Source organism: Coloeus monedula (genome assembly GCF_965178545.1).
Source record: "Coloeus monedula genome assembly, chromosome: 24".
In the NCBI taxonomy this organism is placed as follows: Eukaryota; Metazoa; Chordata; class Aves; order Passeriformes; family Corvidae; genus Coloeus; species Coloeus monedula.
In genome coordinates, this window is record NC_138804.1 from 1377589 (window position 1) to 1398671 (window position 21083).

The 21083-nt window shown below is 52.4% G+C and overlaps 2 protein-coding genes across 3 annotated transcripts; one reads left to right on the forward strand and one right to left on the reverse strand.

The window, feature by feature from the left end:
- Positions 1 to 202: 202 nt before the first annotated feature.
- Positions 203 to 14655, reverse strand: ELOA (elongin A). 2 transcript variants are annotated; one of them, XM_082296410.1, is made up of 11 exons: positions 14507 to 14655; positions 9670 to 9726; positions 8932 to 9050; positions 6920 to 8132; positions 5791 to 5905; positions 5277 to 5429; positions 4809 to 4906; positions 4394 to 4574; positions 3853 to 3964; positions 3444 to 3595; positions 203 to 2921 (listed from the first exon to the last, which is right to left on the reverse strand). In XM_082296410.1, the coding sequence occupies exons 1-11, from the start codon at positions 14576 to 14578 to the stop codon at positions 2860 to 2862; spliced, it is 2334 nt and encodes a 777-aa protein (XP_082152536.1). In that variant the 5' UTR covers positions 14579 to 14655; the 3' UTR covers positions 203 to 2859. The 2 variants fall into 2 exon arrangements, with proteins under 2 accessions (XP_082152536.1, XP_082152535.1); XM_082296409.1 differs by having other exon boundaries at positions 5277 to 5432.
- A 1092-nt stretch (positions 14656 to 15747) lies between these two features.
- Positions 15748 to 20968, forward strand: LOC309581841 (kelch-like protein 31). Its single transcript, XM_082296676.1, has 3 exons — positions 15748 to 15866; positions 17920 to 19131; positions 20048 to 20968. Exons 2-3 carry the CDS (start codon positions 17942 to 17944, stop codon positions 20772 to 20774), a joined length of 1917 nt encoding a protein of 638 aa, XP_082152802.1. The 5' UTR covers positions 15748 to 15866; positions 17920 to 17941; the 3' UTR covers positions 20775 to 20968.
- The last annotated feature ends 115 nt before the right edge of the window (positions 20969 to 21083 follow it).

Genomic DNA, 21083 nt, shown 5'->3' on the forward strand with positions numbered 1-21083 from the left:
CCTCCGAGGGGCCGCTTGGTTTGTTTAACATTCGTTGTCAGAGTCAGGAAAGAACGAGCAGCCACGGTGCAGTGTTTGGCTTTTATTGAGACATGATTCTCCTCTTTTTCATATAACTTATCTAATTAAAATATTCATCTTAGTTACCACAAAAAAAAAAGGAACATAGAAAATTGTATATATACACAGTTTGGGAGCAAAATACAAATACGAGTCCAAGTCACTCCCCCTCCTCCTCCCGTTACTCATCCTTCCAGGATGGGGTGGGAAGGGGGAAGAGGCAGCTCTGCTCCATCCTTTAGTGTGTGGTGGAGCACAGAACAACTGCACAAGTGTCACGCCCCGAGACTGGGAAGGAGCACTTTGATCCCAGACTTTGCGTAGTGTGTCCCCCAGGGAAATATCCCTGCTCTGCTCCCAGCTGAGGGCCGGTGCCCACCTCTCCCCAGGCTGGATTTAGTGTCCGAGGAAAAGGAAGGGAAGGGTGAGGGGTTGGCATCATCCCTGTGAGAGCAGAGTTACACCAGTGTCACCTCCCTGCAATCCCACAAACAAAACATGGACACAGCTGGCAAAGCCTGGAGCAAAGGGGCTGCTCTGAGAGGGAAAGAGCATCTCCCCAAAACAGCAACGCTTGGGCCATACCCAGAGCTGAGTATGGAGCTGTGATATCAATTAATTGGCAGTTTAGCAGTGCCCAGAATCGTTCTTGGGCAGCGCCCAGATCCTTTGTTCAAAGCTCCATCGTGTCTGAACGCGATGCCAAGCTCTGCTTCCCTCCCCTCTGCCCCTACCCCAAGTACAGAGGAGAAATAAACAGTAGCACAACGGTCAGCAGAAGAGAATATATTGTTATCTAATTAAAAATACAGCAAAATTAAATACAGCAAAAACGCAGGAGTAAGGAGCCATTATTTTACAGCACAACACACACTGAAATGCTGCACGGTAACATTAAAGCATCTGGGACTGTAACAAACTTACAGCACATGAGAGTCTGAGAACATTTTTCCAAGAACTTCAAACTAAACAAAGAACAGAACAAATAAACAGGAGACAGGTGTTCAGAATGGTTTTAAAGAAAGACTTTTTTTTTTTTTTTTTTAAGGAGGAGGAAAAAAAGAAATAAAAGGAAAGAAACAACCAAACAGAAACCAGAAGCAAAACAGGGATTTTTCTAGAGCCCTCCAGGGAGGACCCTTCACAGCAAGATTTCCCCCGGTCAGTGCACACAGACAACTCCACCGGTTTGGGATTTGGCAGCCACGGAAAGCCAGCAGCAGAGCTTCTCAGGAGCTGCCAACAACAACAGCATCCACTACCAGCATCTTTTCCACCCAGACAGCAAAGTCCTAGGGCAGCAAATATGGCTTGGAACAGGAGAATCCCTCCCCTCTCCGACCCACTCAGACCCCCGAGCCCTGGGGTCTCCCCAGCCCCATGCTCTGCTTGCACCACCCCTGGGCTTCCCTTTGGGGCAGACACACCCCACAAGCAGAAACCTTCCCCACATCACAGCCAGCTCCTGCCTGTGTCCAGCTCCGGCCTTGGCGAGCCCAGCTGCCATCCTCACGTCCTCACCAGGGCTCCCACCTCTCCAGGAGCTCCAGGGCACTTCCTGACACTCCCACCAGCCCCACCAAGCACCTTCTCCTTCCAGAGCTCCAGCTCCTCACACACCAGGTACAAGGGAGCCTTTTGAGCTCCTGCTCTGAAGGACACACACGTGTTACAACAGCCACATTCCGTTGCTCACTTCCCTCCAACCTCATTCAAGTGGTTTCAGGTTCAAAGACCAAAATCCTTGGATTTTTCCATAGAGGGGACAGAGCAAAACATACAGGGAAAAGACAGGATTTAGGCACCAGCTTCCCAACTGGAAATAAATCCTTTGCAATTCCACACAGAAAACAAGACAGAAGTATTCCTTCTTCCCGCTAAAAGAGGCAAACGATGCCTTCACTGATATTTAAAAACTGTTTTCCATTGCAAAGTTCCCTATCTCTCTCCAGATAAAAAGTTAAAATCTGACTTGGTGCACAGTAAAACTTCTCCCAAATCCCTGGCAGTTTTATTCCCAGTAGCCAGCAGAAGACGACAGCAGCAGAGGAAATGTCCCCAAAGGCTCTTGGCATCCCTGCAGGACCACAAAAGCACCTGTACAGGATCTACAGCAACAGCACAGAGAAGGTCAAGAGCTCAGATTTTATTGACACACACGAGCAGGGAGCAAAGCCTCAGGACTGGATGCACTTGCCAAAGGACTGACAAGTGGCTGGGCCACTGGTCCTACCTGTCCCAGAGTCTCCAGGTGAGACTTTGGGCCCAGCAGGTACCAGATCACGAGGAAAGGCTCCTGTGACACCCCGAGTCCACTCAGACAGATGGATTCCAGCTCGAGTCACCAAGGCTGACCCCAGGACTGGGTTGGGAGGGGAGAGACTACTGGGAGCGACATAAATAATACAGCAGGGTAGAGGGGCAAAATATTAATTAAAATGATTTTATAATTTATTAGGAGGTTAAATAGTAAATAAGTCTCTGGATCTTCCACTCTCAGCAGGTGCCAAGACTTCACATTTTCCTGTGTCGGGAGATTCTGTACACCCTTCTTTCGACGGATGACAAAGCCAGAAACAGAATGTTGAGGACAGGGGGTAAAAGAGAGGGGCTTGACACTGAGAAAGGGACCAGAATAAAAGATAAAATACTGTGCCGTCATCTTGTGCAGATCGAAGCTTCTCCCAGCAGCTGCAGCCTCCAAAGAGTTCAAAGATAAGGAAGGGCTGTTTGGGTACCTTCTCCCCCTTCAGTGCCACTCCTCCCCAAGAGAGAAAGGCCCAGCTCAGCACTGCAAACTTATCTCCGAGAGAACCTGTTTTTGAAAGCTTTGATAGTCTTTGCCATCATTGGTGCAATTTCTGCAAAAGAGAAAGAAAAAAAACCAAACCTCACCACTGAATCAAACAAAAAAAGGCCCCCACATGAAAGCAAAAGCGACAGACTAAGAGCTGAGAGCAACTCAAAGCTGCAGCCCTGGCAGACACGAGTGTTTGAGCAGGGCCCATCAGAGTTTTCAGGTCACAGGCTGAGGAGAAGGCACTGCTGTCTGCACTGCACCAACACAGATCCCTGGTGAAACCCTCCCTGCTCCCTTCCCAAGAGAGCTGCACTCCAATTCCAACAGCTGGACAGACACAGGGCAGCAAAGGCAGAGGTTCTGCCTCACTGCTACCATTAGGACAGGCTGATAGTCAGCTCTGAGCAGGTGAATCAGATGTTTACCTTTGCTTTTCCTCATGCAAGAAACTTGAACAGATTTCTTAGAGAGAGGAGAGATACCAACATCAACCCTCCTGCACAGCCTGGAATTCTCCCAAAGCAGAGGCAGCTGCTTGGGAAGGAGGAGCTCTGAGATGGGATGTCCTGCAGGTTGTACTTACTCTTCACTGCGGGTTTCCTGGGGTCGTAGGAGGAGAAGGTGCTACCTGAAGATGGGACCGAGTGGGCACTGCTGGTGCTGGGCCCATCGCAGGACTGCTCGTCACTCGCCCGAGCGTGGCTTTTGCTGGATGTGTACAGGACTGGTTTTATTCTGGAACAGACACAGGACAGGCATTTCCATAAAGGGTTCACCCTGGTTTGAGGCAATTCTCCAGACACAAGCCACGTTTGTAACAGCGCAGTGGCTGATGCAACGTGGAACCAGCAGGGACATGGATCTCTGCGCTTCCCAGCGGGAAACAGGCTATTACAGTTACAAGTTTCCCTGCAAAAGGAGCTCCCAGACACACAGTATCATTCCCTGAGCTTCAGGGGCCAGAGCAGCAACTGCTACAGAGAAACACTCACTTGGTCTTCTCTGGCAGAAGAGGGCCTCCAGTTCCAAACTTCTCCTGTCTCCTCCGTACGTCCCGAGGGGGCTTCACCGCAGAGTTCACAAATGCCATCTTGGCCACTCTCCCTGCAAGAGGACAGAGGGAAACATCACTTAGAGCCAGCTGTCTAAAAAGGAGGCTCCTCACTGCTTGTCTTACTACTGACAGTTCATCCACCTCTCCACAATCCATCCATTCCAAAGAAATAGTGACAGTCTCATTCCCAAGGTCTGAACCTCTTGCAGTGAGAAATCAGACTGATCGGCTCAGCAGTTCTCATTATGTTCATCCAAAAAGCAGGAATGCTTTCCCCTCCCTGGTTTTGGAGCAGCCATGTGGAACAGGAGGTGCCTCTGCAGCCCTACACATCCTTGCTGTAAAAAGTTGCCCTGCATCAACACCACCATGGCTGAAAGCAAGACACCGCTAAACCCCGAAGCAAAGGCAAGCACACAGAACTAAGCAACTCCTAAACTGGACTGGTTTTAAGCCCAAACCCCTTCCCTGAGCCCCACCTTTGGGTTTGTTGGCGTGGGCAGAGCCAATGTTCCGTGCCAGCATGAGCAGGCGCTGCTCGCGCGCGTCGTGCAGCCGCAGGTACATCTCCCGCCACGACTCGAACTCCTCGGGCTTCTCGTTCTTGAAGTCTCGCAGGCAGTGGTTGTGCCACAGCTGATCCGTGTCCTCCACCAGCACCTGAAGCAAACCCACACAGAGCTGGGATCTCTCCTGACTCCCTCCAGTCCCCTCTCCCGCGGCACCAGCTAAGTGCTGGTGTCACTGGAATTCCAGCAGGGCCAGCTTGCAGCAAAGCGAGGAACTCGGGGCTTGCAGAAACCACCTCTTGCTATGAAAAAGCTTTGTTTACTATTCTGCTCTTGCAGGTGAGGACACCCCTGCACATCACGTCCCTTCTCCCAAGGCACTCACGTGGTTACATTCCTCGATGCGATACAGCTGCTCCGGAGTGCACCTCTCCAATACCGGCTCCAGCACGGAGAAAGGGACACCACCCACTTCATAGATTGCTAGAGAGAAGCAAGAAGCACAGGGTATTACTTATCCTGCTCCTTCCTTGCCAAGGAAAGGGCTTGACACCTTGAAACACAGGGGAAAAACTGCAGTGTTGCACAACACCATGGAGGATGAGGGGAGGAGAAAGGAACCTCATGCACCAATATCTCCAAGTTAAGAAATATCTGTGCAAGCTCTGTTTGCCACAATTTCCAGTGGTTTAGCACTGCCTGAAAACATTGTGGGTGCTGATTCCTGCAGCACCTGAGCTTCCAGTGGGATTTGTCCTGTATTAGTAATGGGAACTGCTGGGGTCTGTACAAACAAGTTGCCAAAATTTCAGTGCACCTGCACAGTGACTCTGAGACAAGGAAAGGTACTTACAGTCGATGTTGTTGCTGAGGACCCTGATACACTGCTGGTACAGGGACATCATCTTTGGGAGGTAGGCAGTTTTGGAGCCAGAGTACACCTGCATTTTGGAATTTAACCGTCGGCCTGTGAAACCCGCTTCGCTCTCCTCCACTGGCGAGGACACTGCTGTGGAGGGAAACGCTTGGAGTGAGCAGGGGACAGAGAAAAAAAAAGAGCCTGTCCTGATGAATGGCACAGGAGGCACAAATTGGAGTCACCCAGAAGCAACCTAAAGGGCAAAGTCTTCTCCAAGAGACCTACAAGGCAAGCTCAGGAAGGACAAGTCCAAAGCCCAAGCCCCAAGGAAGGGTCAGTGAAGGACTCTTCTCATTTCTGATGGAGCACGTGGGAAGCAGCTGCCTTTTCTCCCTGAAACCTCTGCCCTTGGCAGACCCCAACAGAAAGACTTGAACCCAGCCAGCATCTGCTCCCGCTCTCTCCCACAACGTGACTCATTCCAAACCCATTTTCCTGCCCACCATACCTTTCCTTTTTGTCTGGGAGCAGGTGATGGACTCAATCGAGGGAAGAGGACGATAATTGGCCTGGATGGGGGGCAGGGGGATGTCTGGTAACGTTGGTACCACATCTAAAATTATCTGGAAGGAAAGGAGGTACATGGAATAAGACAGGAATGCAGCAGAATGTGACCTTCCACCAGCGTACAAACAGCACTGAACTGGGGGGGTTTTTGCATATTTTGAATAAACCACTCAAAACTGATCAGTTTGCACCACTGAACAACCTCACGGGGTGACTGCCAATAGGAAGAAGCCAAAATTTGGGATCTGAATCACTCAGCACCCTCCAGAAAGAGCCATCCACATTTTTAACCAATTCAGAACAAGCTGAAGCACTTCCTTGATCACAAACACTCATTTACCAGTTCTGCCTCTTTTCCTCATTCTGCAAAAAACTGCAGCGGTGGAGGAGAAGGGAACCTCAGAAACTGAAGGAAACTGAAAACTTTGACATGAAGTTTTATGAAGCATTTATCAGAAGGAATAGCAAAGCAGGGTTTAAAATGCTGTTAAACATTATAAAAACCACTTTATGAAGAGCCAAGTGTTTCCAAGTTGAGTAAAAAGATGAAACAGTAAAGGTTTTACATATTAGTCCCTATTTATATACCAAACCCTGGCACCCATGTGACAAAGGATCTGTACAGAAATATTGCTCATTTTCCAAGCTTTCACAAAAGAAGGTTTGTCTTCTGGAATGAGCTGCCTTGTACCACCAGTTCTCTCCCATTTCTGGACACCAGAAAAGGTCCATTTTAGAGAAGCATAAATACTTGAGAGGGGAGACACAGGAACCCTGCCAGCAGGAGATGCACTGCAAACTGGGCTGGATTCTAAGCTCCCATCCACAGATACTCTGCTTTCTCACCGAGTGCATCATGTCCAATACTCTTTCACACCAATATTTAACTGAAGGTTCTCTCTTTTACTCTCCCTATTTTTGAATAAACATAAAATAATAAAACATAAAATCCACCCACTGCATTTCTTTCTCCCCCCCTTCACCCACTTTTCCAATGGGAAAACTAACAAGGCAGAGGACTGAGAGCAGCTGGTCCCACTTTTTCACTCTCAGATCCTTCCAAACCTTACCCTCTTTGGTTTAGGAGGCTCTGGGGGTTTCTTCTCTGCCTTTTTCTCACTTGTTCTCTTGTGGCTTGAACTCTTCTGACTGGAGCTCGAGCTGTTGGTGCCGGCTTTGGATCCGTTTTGCTTGCTGTGCCCTCGGTCTTTGTCCCCAGCTGACCCAGCCAAGGGTTTGACCACTTTCTTTTTCTTTTTCTGGGGCTGGTCGTAGCTGAGGTACGACTCAAAGGACATAGTAGGTTGTTCAAACTCATCCTCTGCTTCCCCCTCCCCAGAATTTGAGGAAAAACCCACTGATTTTTTGTCCACCTCGGAGATTTTGCGTTTCCCCTCCGAAGACTTTAAGCTCCCAGAACCCCCCTTTTCCTTGATCCTATTGCCTGAGTCACTCTCAGCTTTCCGTTTCTCTGCGTTAGAGCTCTCCAGGCCCTGCTTGGACTTTTCCAATTTGCTCTTCTCAGAGTCCCGATGCTTTTGCTTCTTGACGTGGTTGTCCAAAGACTCCTCCGAGTGCGGCAACGAGTGTGACTTCTCCTTCCTGGAGGCGCCGCTTTCCCGATTCTTCTCCTTTTTGGTGCTCTCCGACGTCCTCTGCTTCTCCTTGCCGGCCGCTGCCACGGGGGATTCTCGGAGCTGCTCTTTGAAGGAGGCCTTGTGCAACCTCTCTGGGCTGAAGGCAGAGGTCCTGTCATCCTCTCTGCCATCGAGCCGCTGCTTCTTGTGCGAGGATTTGTGCTCTTTGCTCCGACTCGCGCTCCCTTTGTCGCAGAAATCGCCGGAGCTCCGCTCCCGGCCTGCCCCGAGCTTCTCCTGGAAGCTGTGGCCTTTGCTGGCTTTCCGATGGAATAGTGTTGGTTCTTCCTGCTCCTCAGAGGCATAAGGGTCTGTGTCCACATCCTGAGGGCTCTCACTGGGCTCAGGTGACACAGCTTGTCCACAGTCCGAGTACTCCTGATCTGAAGAGAGCACCGGGGAGGATCTGCCCCAACCCTTCCCCTGGTGGCTGCTATAGCTGTAAGTCTCATGTGCTCTCTCAGGCCTAGGATATCTTTTGGACTTCTTTTCCCTATGATCTGGGCTATAAGACTGGCTGCAAGAAGGCTGGAAGGGTTCTGAGTAATCCTGATCAGCTTCCTCATCCTCTCTGAGGGAGGATTCCTGATGCCTTTTGCTCGAGCTGCTCCTCTCATAGTCACGGTCTTCAGAGTCTAGGTTATTTCTGAAGGGAGAAGAAACCAAAAAGAGTTAGACTAAAACTGCCCAATATGAATGAAAAGAGCCATTCCCTGGAGTGGAACACCTCTTACAGAAGACCAAGGCTGTATTTGGTGGCAAAAATCCCACTAAATCTCTAAGGAGCAGCAACAATCAGGGATTTAAAAACTGCATTTCTAGTGCAAGAATCGATGGAGCACTTTTATTAGGACTAGAAACAGCTGTGTACAGAACCTTCTCCGTGCCTACACACTCCTGGCTGTGTGACACTGTGGGAAATGTCCCCCAGTTCAACATGTGGGAATACCACTCATTTAAATTCCCATTAATAACTGGGCCTTTATCACCCAAACCTTTTTGATCTCACTGCTGAGTTCACAGCTTTGTTACTGCCACATGCCTGCTAGCAACAACTTCCAGTTTCCACAGGATCCTGGCTCATAAAAGCATTCTTTCAAATTACTTGGGCCTAGAACTTCCTGTCTCTTCAGAATCACAAAATGGGAAGCAAGCAGATTGCATCTTTTGCTTTATTAAGGACACTTTTTTTGGCATCTCCTGTTAATCTCTTCATCAAACTGCAAATTCTTGAAAGTTGGCCCCAACTTCCACATGAAACTGCAGCTCTCAGCATCCCAACGCTCCAGAGCCAGCAAAGGCAGGAAGTTTCTGCCAAAACAAGGCAAAACCCCCAGGCAGAGTTTGCATATTGGTTTTACAAGTTTTTCCAGAGCCTTGGCCAGAGAGGTTTAAAATATCCACTGAGAAAACATTCCCAAAGCTCATCCATGGGGTTCACTCACCGCTCTGCCTCCTGGGCCACCGGCACCAGCTTCTTCCACCTGGCCACAAGGTCCTTGGCAAAGTCTCCCACGAGCTCGTGTTTCCTTAGGCTGTTCACAGTCTTCCCCACTCCTGTCTCCTTCATGAGAGAGCCACGAATCCATCTTAGCAAAACAGGAATTCTCACCCCTGCTAAACTCCCTAAAGAGTCACCGAAGGCAACACACTCCCTACTGTTGCAAGGGAGAAGGTTCCTTGATCTAACAGCAAGGATATCACTTTTATTATGTTCTCAGCTGACTTTATACCATTCACTACATGTAAATCAAAGTGTTAATTCTACCTTAGTCAAACACTAATTATTCGTATTAATAACCCAAGTCAGTATTTACCATGAGAGTTGGCAAATTTGAAGACAGAAGCCATTAAAAACTGTAAGGATTAGCACTTCCTCATTTCCTGCTGATTTGTTATTGCTGGGATCTGCTCCAACTCTCATATCCCACTCAGGTGTTAAGCTTTTGAGAGAACTGAGGATGACAAACTGTCCTCCATGGCTTCCCACATGCCCTGGCACGCTCCTTCCCCGTGCCTGGCACCTCCAGAACCTTATCACAATCACAGCCATGACACTGGGCTGTAGCAGGTGGCCGAGGTGACACACCCAGTTCCAGGGAAAGCAGCACTTCCGTGGAAAACAGCTCTCCCTGGGACTCGGCAGACACGATAAAAAGCCCGAGAGATTTCACAGCTCTTACCACGAGAATGTCAACTGTGATGGGTAACTCTGACAGCCTCTTCAGACTCTTCAGCAGCTGTGGAGACAAGAGGAGAAGTGTTCAGCGTTATCACACGGAACCACAGACAGGGATTAGGGAGGAAGAAAATGCTGCACTGCCTGAGAGCTCGTGAGGAAGATCCAAGTGCCTGACAGCTGCTGTCTCGCTCCAAAAAAGCTCCTGAGAAGCTGAACACGAGGGCCAACTGCAAAAAAATCTTGTCTCTGGCCACAAGAACCCACCTGAAAGTTTTGTAACGCACTCAAATACTAATGTTTGCTTCACATGGGACTGCAACTTAAATCTGGCTCAAAGCACCGAGAACAGAAACACACAGCAAAAGGAAGAAAGGGCTGGGAAGCCTGTGACTGTCTGAAGGTGATGGTGGAATCACCCCTTGGCAAGAAGGGCGGGAACAAAACAAAATAAAAAGGGGAAGGCAGATCTCTAGATGCTCCTGAAGACCTAAGAGGGGAACCTGTGTCTCCACTGCCAACAGGCTCTTTTCAATCAGGTGCTAAAACAGCACCTGATCCCTTCCAAATTCCAAATTCCCTCCCTCTTGCTCCACTCTTTTCTCTTCCCTTCTCCTCCACACACCCCAAGCAAGACGCTGCCAGCACCGCCAGCTGCTCCACGGGACAGGATGGGACAAGGAGCCCTCTCCAATGAGCACCCCAGCGAGGAGCTGCAGGAGCTGCACAAGAGGAAACGGCCTCAAGCTGCACCAAGGGAGGTTCAGGTTGGACACCAGGAGGAATTTCTTCAGGAAAGGGTGGCCAGGCATGGGAATGGGCTGCCCAGGGAGGTGGTGGAGTTCCCATCCCTGGAGGTGTCCAAGGATTGACTGGACATGGGGCTCTGCTCTGGCTGACAAGGTTGGACTCAATGATGCTGGAGGTCTTTTCCAGCCTTAATTGTCCTGGGATTCTAAGTGCAGGGGATGTTCCTGTACCTCTGCCACCCAGGTGGTTTGGGACATCGCCTCACCACGATGTCTGTTGGCTCTGTAGCTACACTACATGGTAGAACACATCTGACAGCACTGTTGCCCCTCACATCATTTCCCGCAGCTCAGCTATAGCCACAGTCCAGCCTCATCAGCATTCCCATTATTATAGCCCCTATACAGCCCGGGCTGTGCTCAGCACTCCTATGCTATATGCCATACAAAGGGCTGCCCCTGATCCAGATCTTCTCTTTAAAGCACTGTGCTCGTGCTCAAATCAGCACTGCCAGCCTAAGCTGACACCCAATCACCCCCACACCCACCATGCAAGGATCAGACAGGTTTGCAGGTTTCCTTCCTTTTGAGGGAAATGACTTCCTTTAACCTATTTGGGGAGCGCTCTTGCTTTCAGAGAGGAAACCCTCCTCGATACCCAGAGAAGGCTTCCTCTGACTTCAGCAAAACCACAACTTCTGTTCACTAGAAACCACTCCTTTATATTTAGGACCTGATAACTATGACAGAAGGTTTCGGTTTTCTTAGTTTAGAAGAGTGAAACACTGATAGCAAGAGTAGCTGCTGTTGCCTTGCCAGCACAGCTGCTCAACAAGTGCACTAGCAACTGAAGCCATCAAACCAAAGGCAGCAGACTCAGCCACCTCTGCTGCCTTCCCTTGGACTGCCTGCCACAGTTCAGGGGTCAGGATCCCTCTGGGAAGGATAAAATCCTTCTGGGATTGGTAACAAAGGAGTTTGGACTTGTGTGCACAAAGGGGAGAGGAAAGGAAAGAAGGATTGATTTTTGTATTAGATAGAAAAAGAGTGAACCAGGACAATATTAAAGCAACTCTGTCAGCTAATTAAATTCCTAGAAAGGTTTTTTCAGAGCTTACAAAATCCCACTGTGAGAGTAAGAACCAAGGGAGAACTCGTTCTGGTATCCCTAAATCTTCCCAAATATTTTCCAGCTACACCCCTGTGCAGCATCTCCCACAGTTCTGTTTGCTCTTTAGTTACTTGTTGCCTTCAGGGCTGAATTCCAAGAAGAGAAGTGCTGCTCTCAATGGGAATGCTGTTCTCAGTGTGGTTGGAGACCAGGGGAGCCACACACTTGATCCAGAACACGTCTCACGAGGAGCTGAGTTATTCCACAGCCACTGCAGTCGGTTCCTCCGTGGAACACAAGTCCTTGTGCATGAAATGCACCAAGTGAGACAACTTTGATGCAGTGAGGCTTAAAAACTTGTACTAAACTTTATTTCCTTTGGTAACAAGCTGATGGAGTTCATCCCACTGAGGCTTAAAGGGACATCAGGAAGAATTTTGGACGACAGGAGGAATTTCTTCACAGAAAGGGTGGTCAGGCATTGGAAGGAGGTGGTGGAGTCCCCATCCCTGGAGGTGTTCAAGTAACAACATGGCACTCAGTTGATATGGAAGGGTTCAGTTAAAGTTTGGACTCAGTCTTGGAGGTCTTTTCCAACCTGTAACAATCCCGGGATTCTAAATCTGGCAGCTCATCTTGGAAATAACCAAGGTTATACAAATCCTGTGAGGAAAAGGTGACCAGGTGGGAGACAGAAAACACCAGGCTCGTATCTTGTGAGACACACACGACAAAACTCTTCTAAAACACCCCAGCACAGGGCAGGGTTTCAGTCAATTGGCCACAAGACACAACCCATAAAACCTTCCCTGAGTTCCAGCTCCAATGAAGTTCTGTTGAACATGGGTGGATTGTTTTCTTTTTCTGAAAGAAGGCAGCCAGACCGTTACGACACTAAAAACACACGCTAATATCAAATTGCTCCGTGAAGATGCTCATGTTTTCCTTCTCCTCTTTCTTCCCATAGCCCTGAAGCAGAGCTTGTACTTCCTCTGCTGGAAAAAAAAGGCTCTTTCCAAACCATGACAGCACTGTCCAAGATTTCACTCATGCTCTTCTGTGCCAGCAGCCCGATTTTCACCCGAAACCAATAATAACAACACTTTACACCTTTCAGCAAGGCAACGAGTTGTACACGATACTTGGGCAAATATTATTCTTTCACATTCCTGATAAAATATTTTCAAAGGACCAGGCAAGAAACATGAGGACTGGAAATGGTGTAAGGGTGGGCAGCACCCAGGGATGCTGTGGATTTGTCCCACTGATGGGGTAAAACTTCTAGCACAGGAAGGTCCTCACAAGATCTAGCGAGACAATGCAATGGCAACTAAATTCAGGCTTAAAACCATTAATGCTTCCAAGGACATGGTTGAAAAAGTATCAGAAATAAAGAATATAGGTCACAGGGCCTTTCTGCTGGGGAAGAAAAGAGGTTTTCAAGTCATTACCCTGCTTTACTTCCTCTGCCTGCCCTTGCAAAACCACACAGGATCAACAGAGCAAGAAACAACTTCGCTCCACGAGGTCACTGGAGAAAGAGTCGGCTGTGCAAACACTGCCCCGAGACTTGCAGTGCTCCAGAAACACACCAGCAGTTCTCGCCCCAAGCTCACACAAGGGTCACGAAACAGAAGCGCTAATTCTCTGTGCACGGAGCACTGAGACAATATTTGAAGTCTTGCCCATGGTCTCAGCACCACAAAGCTCAGACCCCCTGGAACTGACTCCTTGGCAGTCCCTCAGCTCCATTTGGGGCTTCACCAGTTAAACCCTGCTCTGGTCCTGGCTGAGAGGGTGAGAAGAGTAAGCAGATCCCATCGCATCACCCCCAGGCAGGCTGGAGCTCCTACAGGGGCTCCCATTTCAAAGGGTCAGCACTCAAGCATCCTCTTCTCTTCCTGGGTGGTGGGAGAGCTTGGGAAGAGAGTCCTGCAGGTGTTGGTCTCAGTGAAACAGTCAGCCCAGCACAGAGCAGCTGCACAGCCCTGCCTGCCTCCTCTTTCACTCGAATTACACAAAACGTGAACCAAACACGTGTGAATACTCTCAACAGATGCTCCCGCTTTAAAACAACAGAATGGAGTAACAGCATGCCCAAGTTCAACCATTATTCCAAATTTCACTAGAAAAACCAGCTCTGAATGCTGGTGCCCAGCAGGACAGTCACTGTCACCAGCCGAATGTCACCGAACACAGCGAGCCCAAGGCAGGTCGGGGCAGCGCAGCAGCCGCTCAACAGCTGCTGCAGGCAGCGCATTTTGGCAGCGGCCACATTCCCTCGTGGAGAGGGGCGAGAAGAGCCAAGCGAGTCCCCCAAGGCCAGAGGGAACAGAGGCGACAAGAGCCAGCTCCTGAGCGGGACTCGTGTTCCCCCAGCCCCGCGGCTGTGCCTCCCTGCGTGGGCTCACACAGCACCGCGGCTCTGCCACCCAACACGTCACCAGGGCAAGACTCTTCCGGCGACTTCTCCGCTGCCCGTCTGCCCAGCCGGGCCCCAGCCCTGCCAAGGGGGATCCCAAAAGGGACCCCTGCTCGCCACTGCCATGGGGATCCCAAAAGGGACCCCTGCTCGCCACTGCCAAAGGTAGACCACAAAGGGGACCTCTGCTCGCCCCTGTCACGGGGGGACCCCACGCGGGACCCCTGCCTGCCACTGTCGCGGGAGGACTTGCCGTAGGAGCCCCGCCACCACCCCAAGCCCGCCACGACGGGACCCCAAAAGGGACCCCCGCCCGCCCGCCGCAACGGAACCCCCCGGGCCTGCGAGCCTGGCCCGGGCTGGTGGCACACGGGGAGTCCCACCGGGGACAGCCCCCGGGCAGCCCGCACGTCTCACCCCACGCACCGCGGCCCCGGCCGGGCACGGAACTCCACGCAGGAGCAGCCGCGGCGGAGGGCGGCCCTGCCACGCGCCCCGCGCACTCCCGACCCCCGTCCCCACCGCTGGAGCCCCGGCGGGCTGAGGCAGCTCCCATCACCTTCTTGGGCTCGGCGCTGCCCGCCAGCCGCGCCTGGAGCCGGCCCACAACTTCCAGCACCGACTCGGCCATTTTTACTGCTGGAGAGCCCGCGGCGGCGGAAGCGGCTTCAGCGGCAGCCGGGCCCACGGCACTGCCCCGCCGCCGCCGCCATCTTGGCTGCGGGCAGGAAGCGGAAGCGGCGCAGCGCGGCCTCGGCCATGGCGGGTCCGGGCAGAGCGCGGCGGGCGCCATGTTGGGGCCGGGCGGCGCCATCTTGAGTGCTGGCAGGGCCGGGCTGAGGGGAGCGCGGCCGCCGTGGCTCCCTCAGCGGGGTCGGGGTGACAGCTCCGCCCTCAGGATGGGCTGTGGCAGAATGCCAGAGTAGCTGGGGTTGGAAGGGACCTCTGGGCATCGTCCAGTTCAACCCCCTGTCAAGGCAGGGTCACCTGGAGCACGTGGCACAAGAGCGCGTCCAGGTGGGTTTGGGATGTCCCCACAGAGGGAGACTCCAGCCCTCCCTGGGCAGCTGTTCCAGGGCTCTGCCCAAGCTCAGGGAAAGAAGCTCATGTTGAGGTGGGACTTGTTGTGTTTTAGTTTATGGCCATTGCTCCTCATCCTCTCACTGGGCACCATTGAACAGAGGCTGGCACCATCCTCTGACACCCTTTGGAGATGTTTGTGGGAATCAATGGGATCCCCTCTCAGCCTTCCCTTCTCCAGACTGACCAGGCCCAGCTCCCACAGTCTCTCCTCATCAGAGGGATGCTCCAGTCCTTTAATCATCCTTGTTCCCTCCTTTAGACCCGCTCCAGCAGCTCCTCGTCTTTCTTGTCCTGAGGAGCCCAGAACCAGACACAGTTGTTCCTGAGGCAATGTCACTTCACTCCTATTCCTGTTCCCTCCCAATGGCTGCTTTTCTTTGGGATATTTGGCAGCGAGGATGTTCTTGCAGTGCTGTGTCTCAGCTGAGTCTGAACCTGAGTCCAGCCCATTCCAGGTCTCAGTCTGAACCTGAGTCCGGCCCATTCCAGGTCTCAGTCTGGACCTGAGTCCGGCCCATTCCAGGTCTCAGTCTGGACCTGAGTCCAGCTCATTCCAGGTCTCAGTCTGAACCTGAGTCCAGCTCATTCCAGGTCTCAGTCTGAACCTGAGTCCAGCCCTTTCCGTGCCCCCTGGGACTCAGCGAGGGCGGCTGACCTCACGCCACCCCAAAAGCCTGCTGTAAATGTAGAAGTGATAAGAGCAGTCAGCTGGCTGGGAGAGGGGGAGAGGAGGGAGGAGGATGTTGCGTGGGGAAAGTTGAGGGTCTCTGTGCCTCGACCTGCAAATCCTGGTGCTGGGCAGAGTGTCCCGCTGGACTAACCTGTCTGAGAGCAAGGTAAGAGCAGGGCCAGCCTGTGGGTGAGTCACAGAGAGCCAGCACACACCTGGCAGGATCTGCAGAGACCTTGTGTGGGGCTGGGAACTGCTGAATAATGGAAACAGTGGCATGGGGAAAAAGTCTTTATTGCTTTCTAAAACAGGGCTGGAAGAATTATTAGCAGTAAAAGAGTGCCTGGAGCTGCAGTGCCCAGGTAGTTTTCCAGGCTGGCTGGGAGTTGGCTGTGACCCAGACTCTGACTGAACCCACCAGCAGGAAAAGGAGAGGGACTCTGTCTGCTTAGGTATTAAAGAAAATAAGCCTGACACAACTTTCTGAAGACAGAGTTACTCTGCTCTGCTATTGGCTCAGTAATCAGGGCTGAGATTAGCAGCACTGAAAAGATGTGAGGACAACGATTGTCTTTTAAGAGAAATTTAAACAGCCAGAAAAAAGCTTTCCTTGCTGTCTTCCCTCCGTTCTGTCTGGGCCCTTTGAAAGCTCTTTGAATCACTCCAGCTCCCTAGATTAACCCAGCAGCCAGGATTAATCTGCATGAAAAATACCTTGTTCAGGTCACTGCAGTGACATTTCAATCAGGAGCAGCAATAATGTCCCATTTTAAGTTAAGTGCAGGTAATAAAGGTCGCTCTGCCCTCCCACAGCCAGACTTTGGAATAACTCAAACTTGTGCTTCAAGTTGGGAAGTCTGTCAAAGGTGCCCAGAGGGGACAGGCAGAATCCCAGGGACATCAACCCAGACCTTCCCCTGTACTTGTGTGAAGTGTGCTGCACTGTTAGAAGATCTTTTTTATCCCAGAACAACTTCCTTCTTGGCAGCAAGGAGGCTCTGGCAGTGCTGTGTCTCAGGGAGGGGCAGGTCTGAGGCATCTGGAGAGAAGACCTGGAAAAATATTTTATTTTCCTGGGAAATTCCAATATTTAACCTGTATCATCATTTTAAATCCAGCTGAAAAGATTAAACTGCTGATTTTTCTGAGGAGTGGATAGTCTGGATAAAATGTGTGTTTGGAAACATCCAAGCGTTGTTGCTCGGAAAGGGCAAATCCCAGTTCCTTCTCCCAGTCCTGAGCTGCTGTCAGAAACCATTTCACATCCAAACACAGGGAGAGAGCAGCATTTGGGCCCCCGTTTCAGGACCCACTCCAGGATGTGACACCGTGATAGACAAGCTCTCAGCGGTGTAAATTGGGGTAGCCCCGTGAAACACCACAATTCCAGGGATGGCTCAAGTGCCTGGGACTTTGCTCCTGAATCCCTGTGGCTTCTGAGTCATGCCTGCTCCCTCTGCTCTCCCTGGCACCCTGAGCTTGGCCATGCTGGCACTGCCAGTTCCCCACTCCAGCCCAGCCTTGAATCCTCTTTCCTGACAGGGACTTTTGCTAAACTTTTCCCAAACTTTTCCCAAACTTTTCCCTTCTTCGTGTTTTTGCTGGAGTCTCCTAATGCCCCCCTTCTCTCCTGGCGCTAAATACAAGCTGATTACTCAGTTCCAAGAAACCTGATCTTTGTGGCCAAGAGCAATAAACAGCCCCAGACATGTGAGACAGAGCAGTAACAGCTATTTCTGGCCAGATTTGTTCCCTCATCTATTGGCTGCTCCCAGCTCCCTCACAGGAGGTGAGGTCACTGCTGAGTTTCAGACTGGAGGTTCAAAGGGAATTTGGGAACATTCAAAAGCTGTGCCTGAGTCAGGTGAAACGCACCCTTGGTGTCACCCCAGACAGCGGGGCCAAGCATGGCCCCACACCCCAGGACCAGTGGGTGCTCCCAGTTCCCAGAGCAGCCACCCAAAATCCTCAGTCCTTTATAACACTGCAAAGGTGCTGGCACTGGTTGAGTTGAGAATTCTCTCCTGCAGTCCCCTCAAAGCCTTTCACACAGCTCAGAGGGGTGCAGGGCTTGGGGGGCAGTTCCCATCCTTCTCTAGGCTTGACCCAGATGTTTTTTGGTTCCGTAGGAGTTTTTCCTTTGCTTTATTGAATGCCCTAACGAGCAGAAGGACACTGCACCCCCACTATAAGGCTTCTCACCCCTCCTTTCTCATCAGGTCCCGTTCCAATCCTGCCAAAATGGCCCCCAAGAAGAAAACCCCCGTGAAGCGCAGGGTGGATAAGAGGGACACACCCGTTGCCGCGGGGAGGGTGGCAGATGCTTTGCTGGGTGTGGAACACCTCCATCACTGCACTGGTTTGCACAACAGCGGCTCCAACGGCTTCCACTGCTCGGTCACAGAGGTCGAGGCGCCAGAGCACGGAGCCACCCTCCTGCAGGGGCTGAACCAGATGCGCCAGGAGCGCTTCCTCTGCGACCTCACCATTGCCACCAAAACCAAGTCCTTCGAGGTGCACAAACTCATCCTGGCCTCCTGCAGCCACTACATCCACGGGCTGCTGCAGAGGGACCCTCGGCTGTGCCAGCTGGAGCTCCGTGATGTGTCCCCGCTGGGCCTGGCCGCCGTCATCGCCTTCGCCTACGCGGGGACGCTGAGCCTGTCCCTGCACACCATTGGCAGCACCATCGCCACGGCCACACGGCTGCAGGTGCCGGCCCTGCTGGGGCTCTGCAGCGACTTCCTCGTGCAGGAGATGGCTGTGGAGAACTGTGTCTACATTGCAAACATCTCGGGCACCTACGGCCTCAACCAGGTGAAGGACGCCACGCGGAAATTCATCCGGGAGAACTTCATGGAGTTCTCCAAAACTGATCAGTTCATGAAACTCCCCTTTGATCAGGTCAATGAGCTGCTGATGGATGATGGCCTGCAGATACCCAGCGAGGTTGCAGCCTTCCAGGCTGCTGTCAAGTGGCTGGAGTTTGACCCCAAACGCATCCGGCACGCTGCTGACCTCCTGAGCAACATCCGCTTCGGCACAATCCCAGCTCCAGACCTGGTCAACCACATCCAACCTGTGCCACGCATGATGCAAGATCCACAGTGCCACAAGCTCCTTGTGGATGCTATGAATTACCACCTGCTTCCCCACCAGCAAAACAGCTTGCAGTCCCGGAGGACCAGGATACGGGGAGGCCAGAGGGTGCTTGTCACAGTTGGGGGTCGTTTAGCGTTGTCTGAGAAGGCTCTGAGCAGAGACATCAGCTACAGGGATACAGAGGGAAACTGGAACAAGCTGACGGAGATGCCAGCAAAAAGTTTTAACCAGTGTGTGGTGGTGATGGATGGATTTATCTACGTTGCGGGTGGTGAAGACCAAAATGATGCCAGGAACCAGGCCAAGCACGCTGTCAGCACCCTGAGCAGGTAAGGTGGGCCCCAGCTGGCCACACAGACCCTGGGGAGGGGTCAGAGCTGTGCCGTGTGTGCCTGTGCCCCCACTGACCCCAGGGGTAGATTTAGCATCCCCAGGGTTCCTGTTGTCCTTCACACTTTCTTGTCTCCGTTTCTGTCTTCATCATTTAAATAAGGTTTGTTTCCTAAATCCCCATAAACTGCCACTGGATTGCAAAGGGATTACTTTTCAAAGAAGGGAGGAGTAACCATGGCAACCTAAACCATGCAGTATTTTGTTTGCAACCTAAACCTGAACTTCCCAGTGGCTCTGCCCACGGCTTGGCTCAGCCACCTGAGATTGCACAGGCAACATCCTTGGCACTTCTTGAGCCCAGCCCTTTATCACCTCATCACCACCCCTCGGTCAGGAACCATCACTGGGCTCCTTCTCCTGCTCTGAGTGAGGTTTCAGGGAGCCACTGGCAGGTCTGCTTTCTCTTTCTGGCCTGTAGCTTATCCACCTTTCCCAGGCTGGCCCTTAGTCCCTGCAGCACCGCTCTGGGCACACAGCAGTTCCCTCTGCCATCTCGTGGGCACACAGGGAACTGGTGCCTTCTTATCCTGTCCCTGCGTCCACTTCTACCTGCCAAGACTCAACAGAGGGACAGTGACAGTGCTCTGGGACACGTCAGAGCAGTAGCACTCAGCATTTCCAAGGCAGGCTGGAGCCCGCAGGGCAGGAGCAATGCTGGGCTGTCCCCAGGGTTGGAGCAGCAGCAGCACAAGTAGGATTTAATTCTGTGCAGTGCCCAGGTGCTTTCTCACTCCTGGAGAAGAGAGAAGCACATCCAGAGCTCCTCCCAAGGCAGATGGCTGGCAGGCCCACCCTCCTCCCCACAGCTCTGCAGCTTGTCCTGGACAGACAGTTCTGCCCTTCCTCCCTCAGGTACGACCCACGCTTCAACACCTGGCTGCACCTGGCCAGCATGGAGCACAGGAGGTCCCACTTCAGCCTGAGCGCCTGCCACGGGCTCCTCTACGCCGTGGGAGGGCGCAACGCCCAGGGCCCCCTGGCCTCCGTCGAGTGCTACGTCCCCACCACCAACAGCTGGCACGGCAAGGCCGGCCTGGAGACGCCGCGCTGCTGCCACGCCTCCACCGTCATCCACGGGCAGCTGCTGGTCACTGGCGGCTACATCAGCCACGCCTATTCCCGCACCGTGTGCTGCTACGAGCCGGGCTCGGACAGCTGGAGGGAGCAGCCCAGGCTGGGCACACCCCGGGGCTGGCACTGCGCGGCCACCGTGGCTGACCGCGCCTACGTGCTGGGGGGCAGCCAGCTGGGCCCCCACGGCGAGCACGTGGACGTGGTGGCCGTGGAGTGCTACAGCCCCCTGACGGGGCAGTGGAGCTCCCTGGCACCTCTGCCCGTCGGGGTGAGCACGGCCGGGCTGGCTCTGCTGGAGGGGCGCCTGTGCCTGGTGGGGGGCTGGAATGAGAGAGCAAAGAGGTATCAGAAATGTGTGCAGTGCTACAACCCCGACCTCAACGCGTGGGCTGAGGACGAGGAGCTCCCCGAGGCCATCGTGGGTGTCTCGTGCTGCACCATCACACTCCCGCGATCCCTGAGCTCCAGGTCCAGCTCTGTGGCCTCAGCAGCAACCAGCACGTAAGAGCTGAGCTCCTTCTGCCAGCAGCAGGGAAGGACACAGAGCTCGGGAGTGTGAGGCAGCTGGATAAGGAGGCACACTGATGTTTGGAGTCACTGCAAACTTTGGGAGCTAGGAAATTGTCCCCTGAGCTGCCTCTGTCTCCATCTCACAGCTTCAGCAGGGAATGCTCAAGTGGGACAGACACAGAAACAGGACAGAAGAGCTTTTCTTCCCAGCCTGCAGCACGGGATTGCAGCATGGATTGGAAAAAAATGTGGAAAAAAACCAAAGAATAAAACCAAACCATAATAATGGAGGAGAAGGACCCTC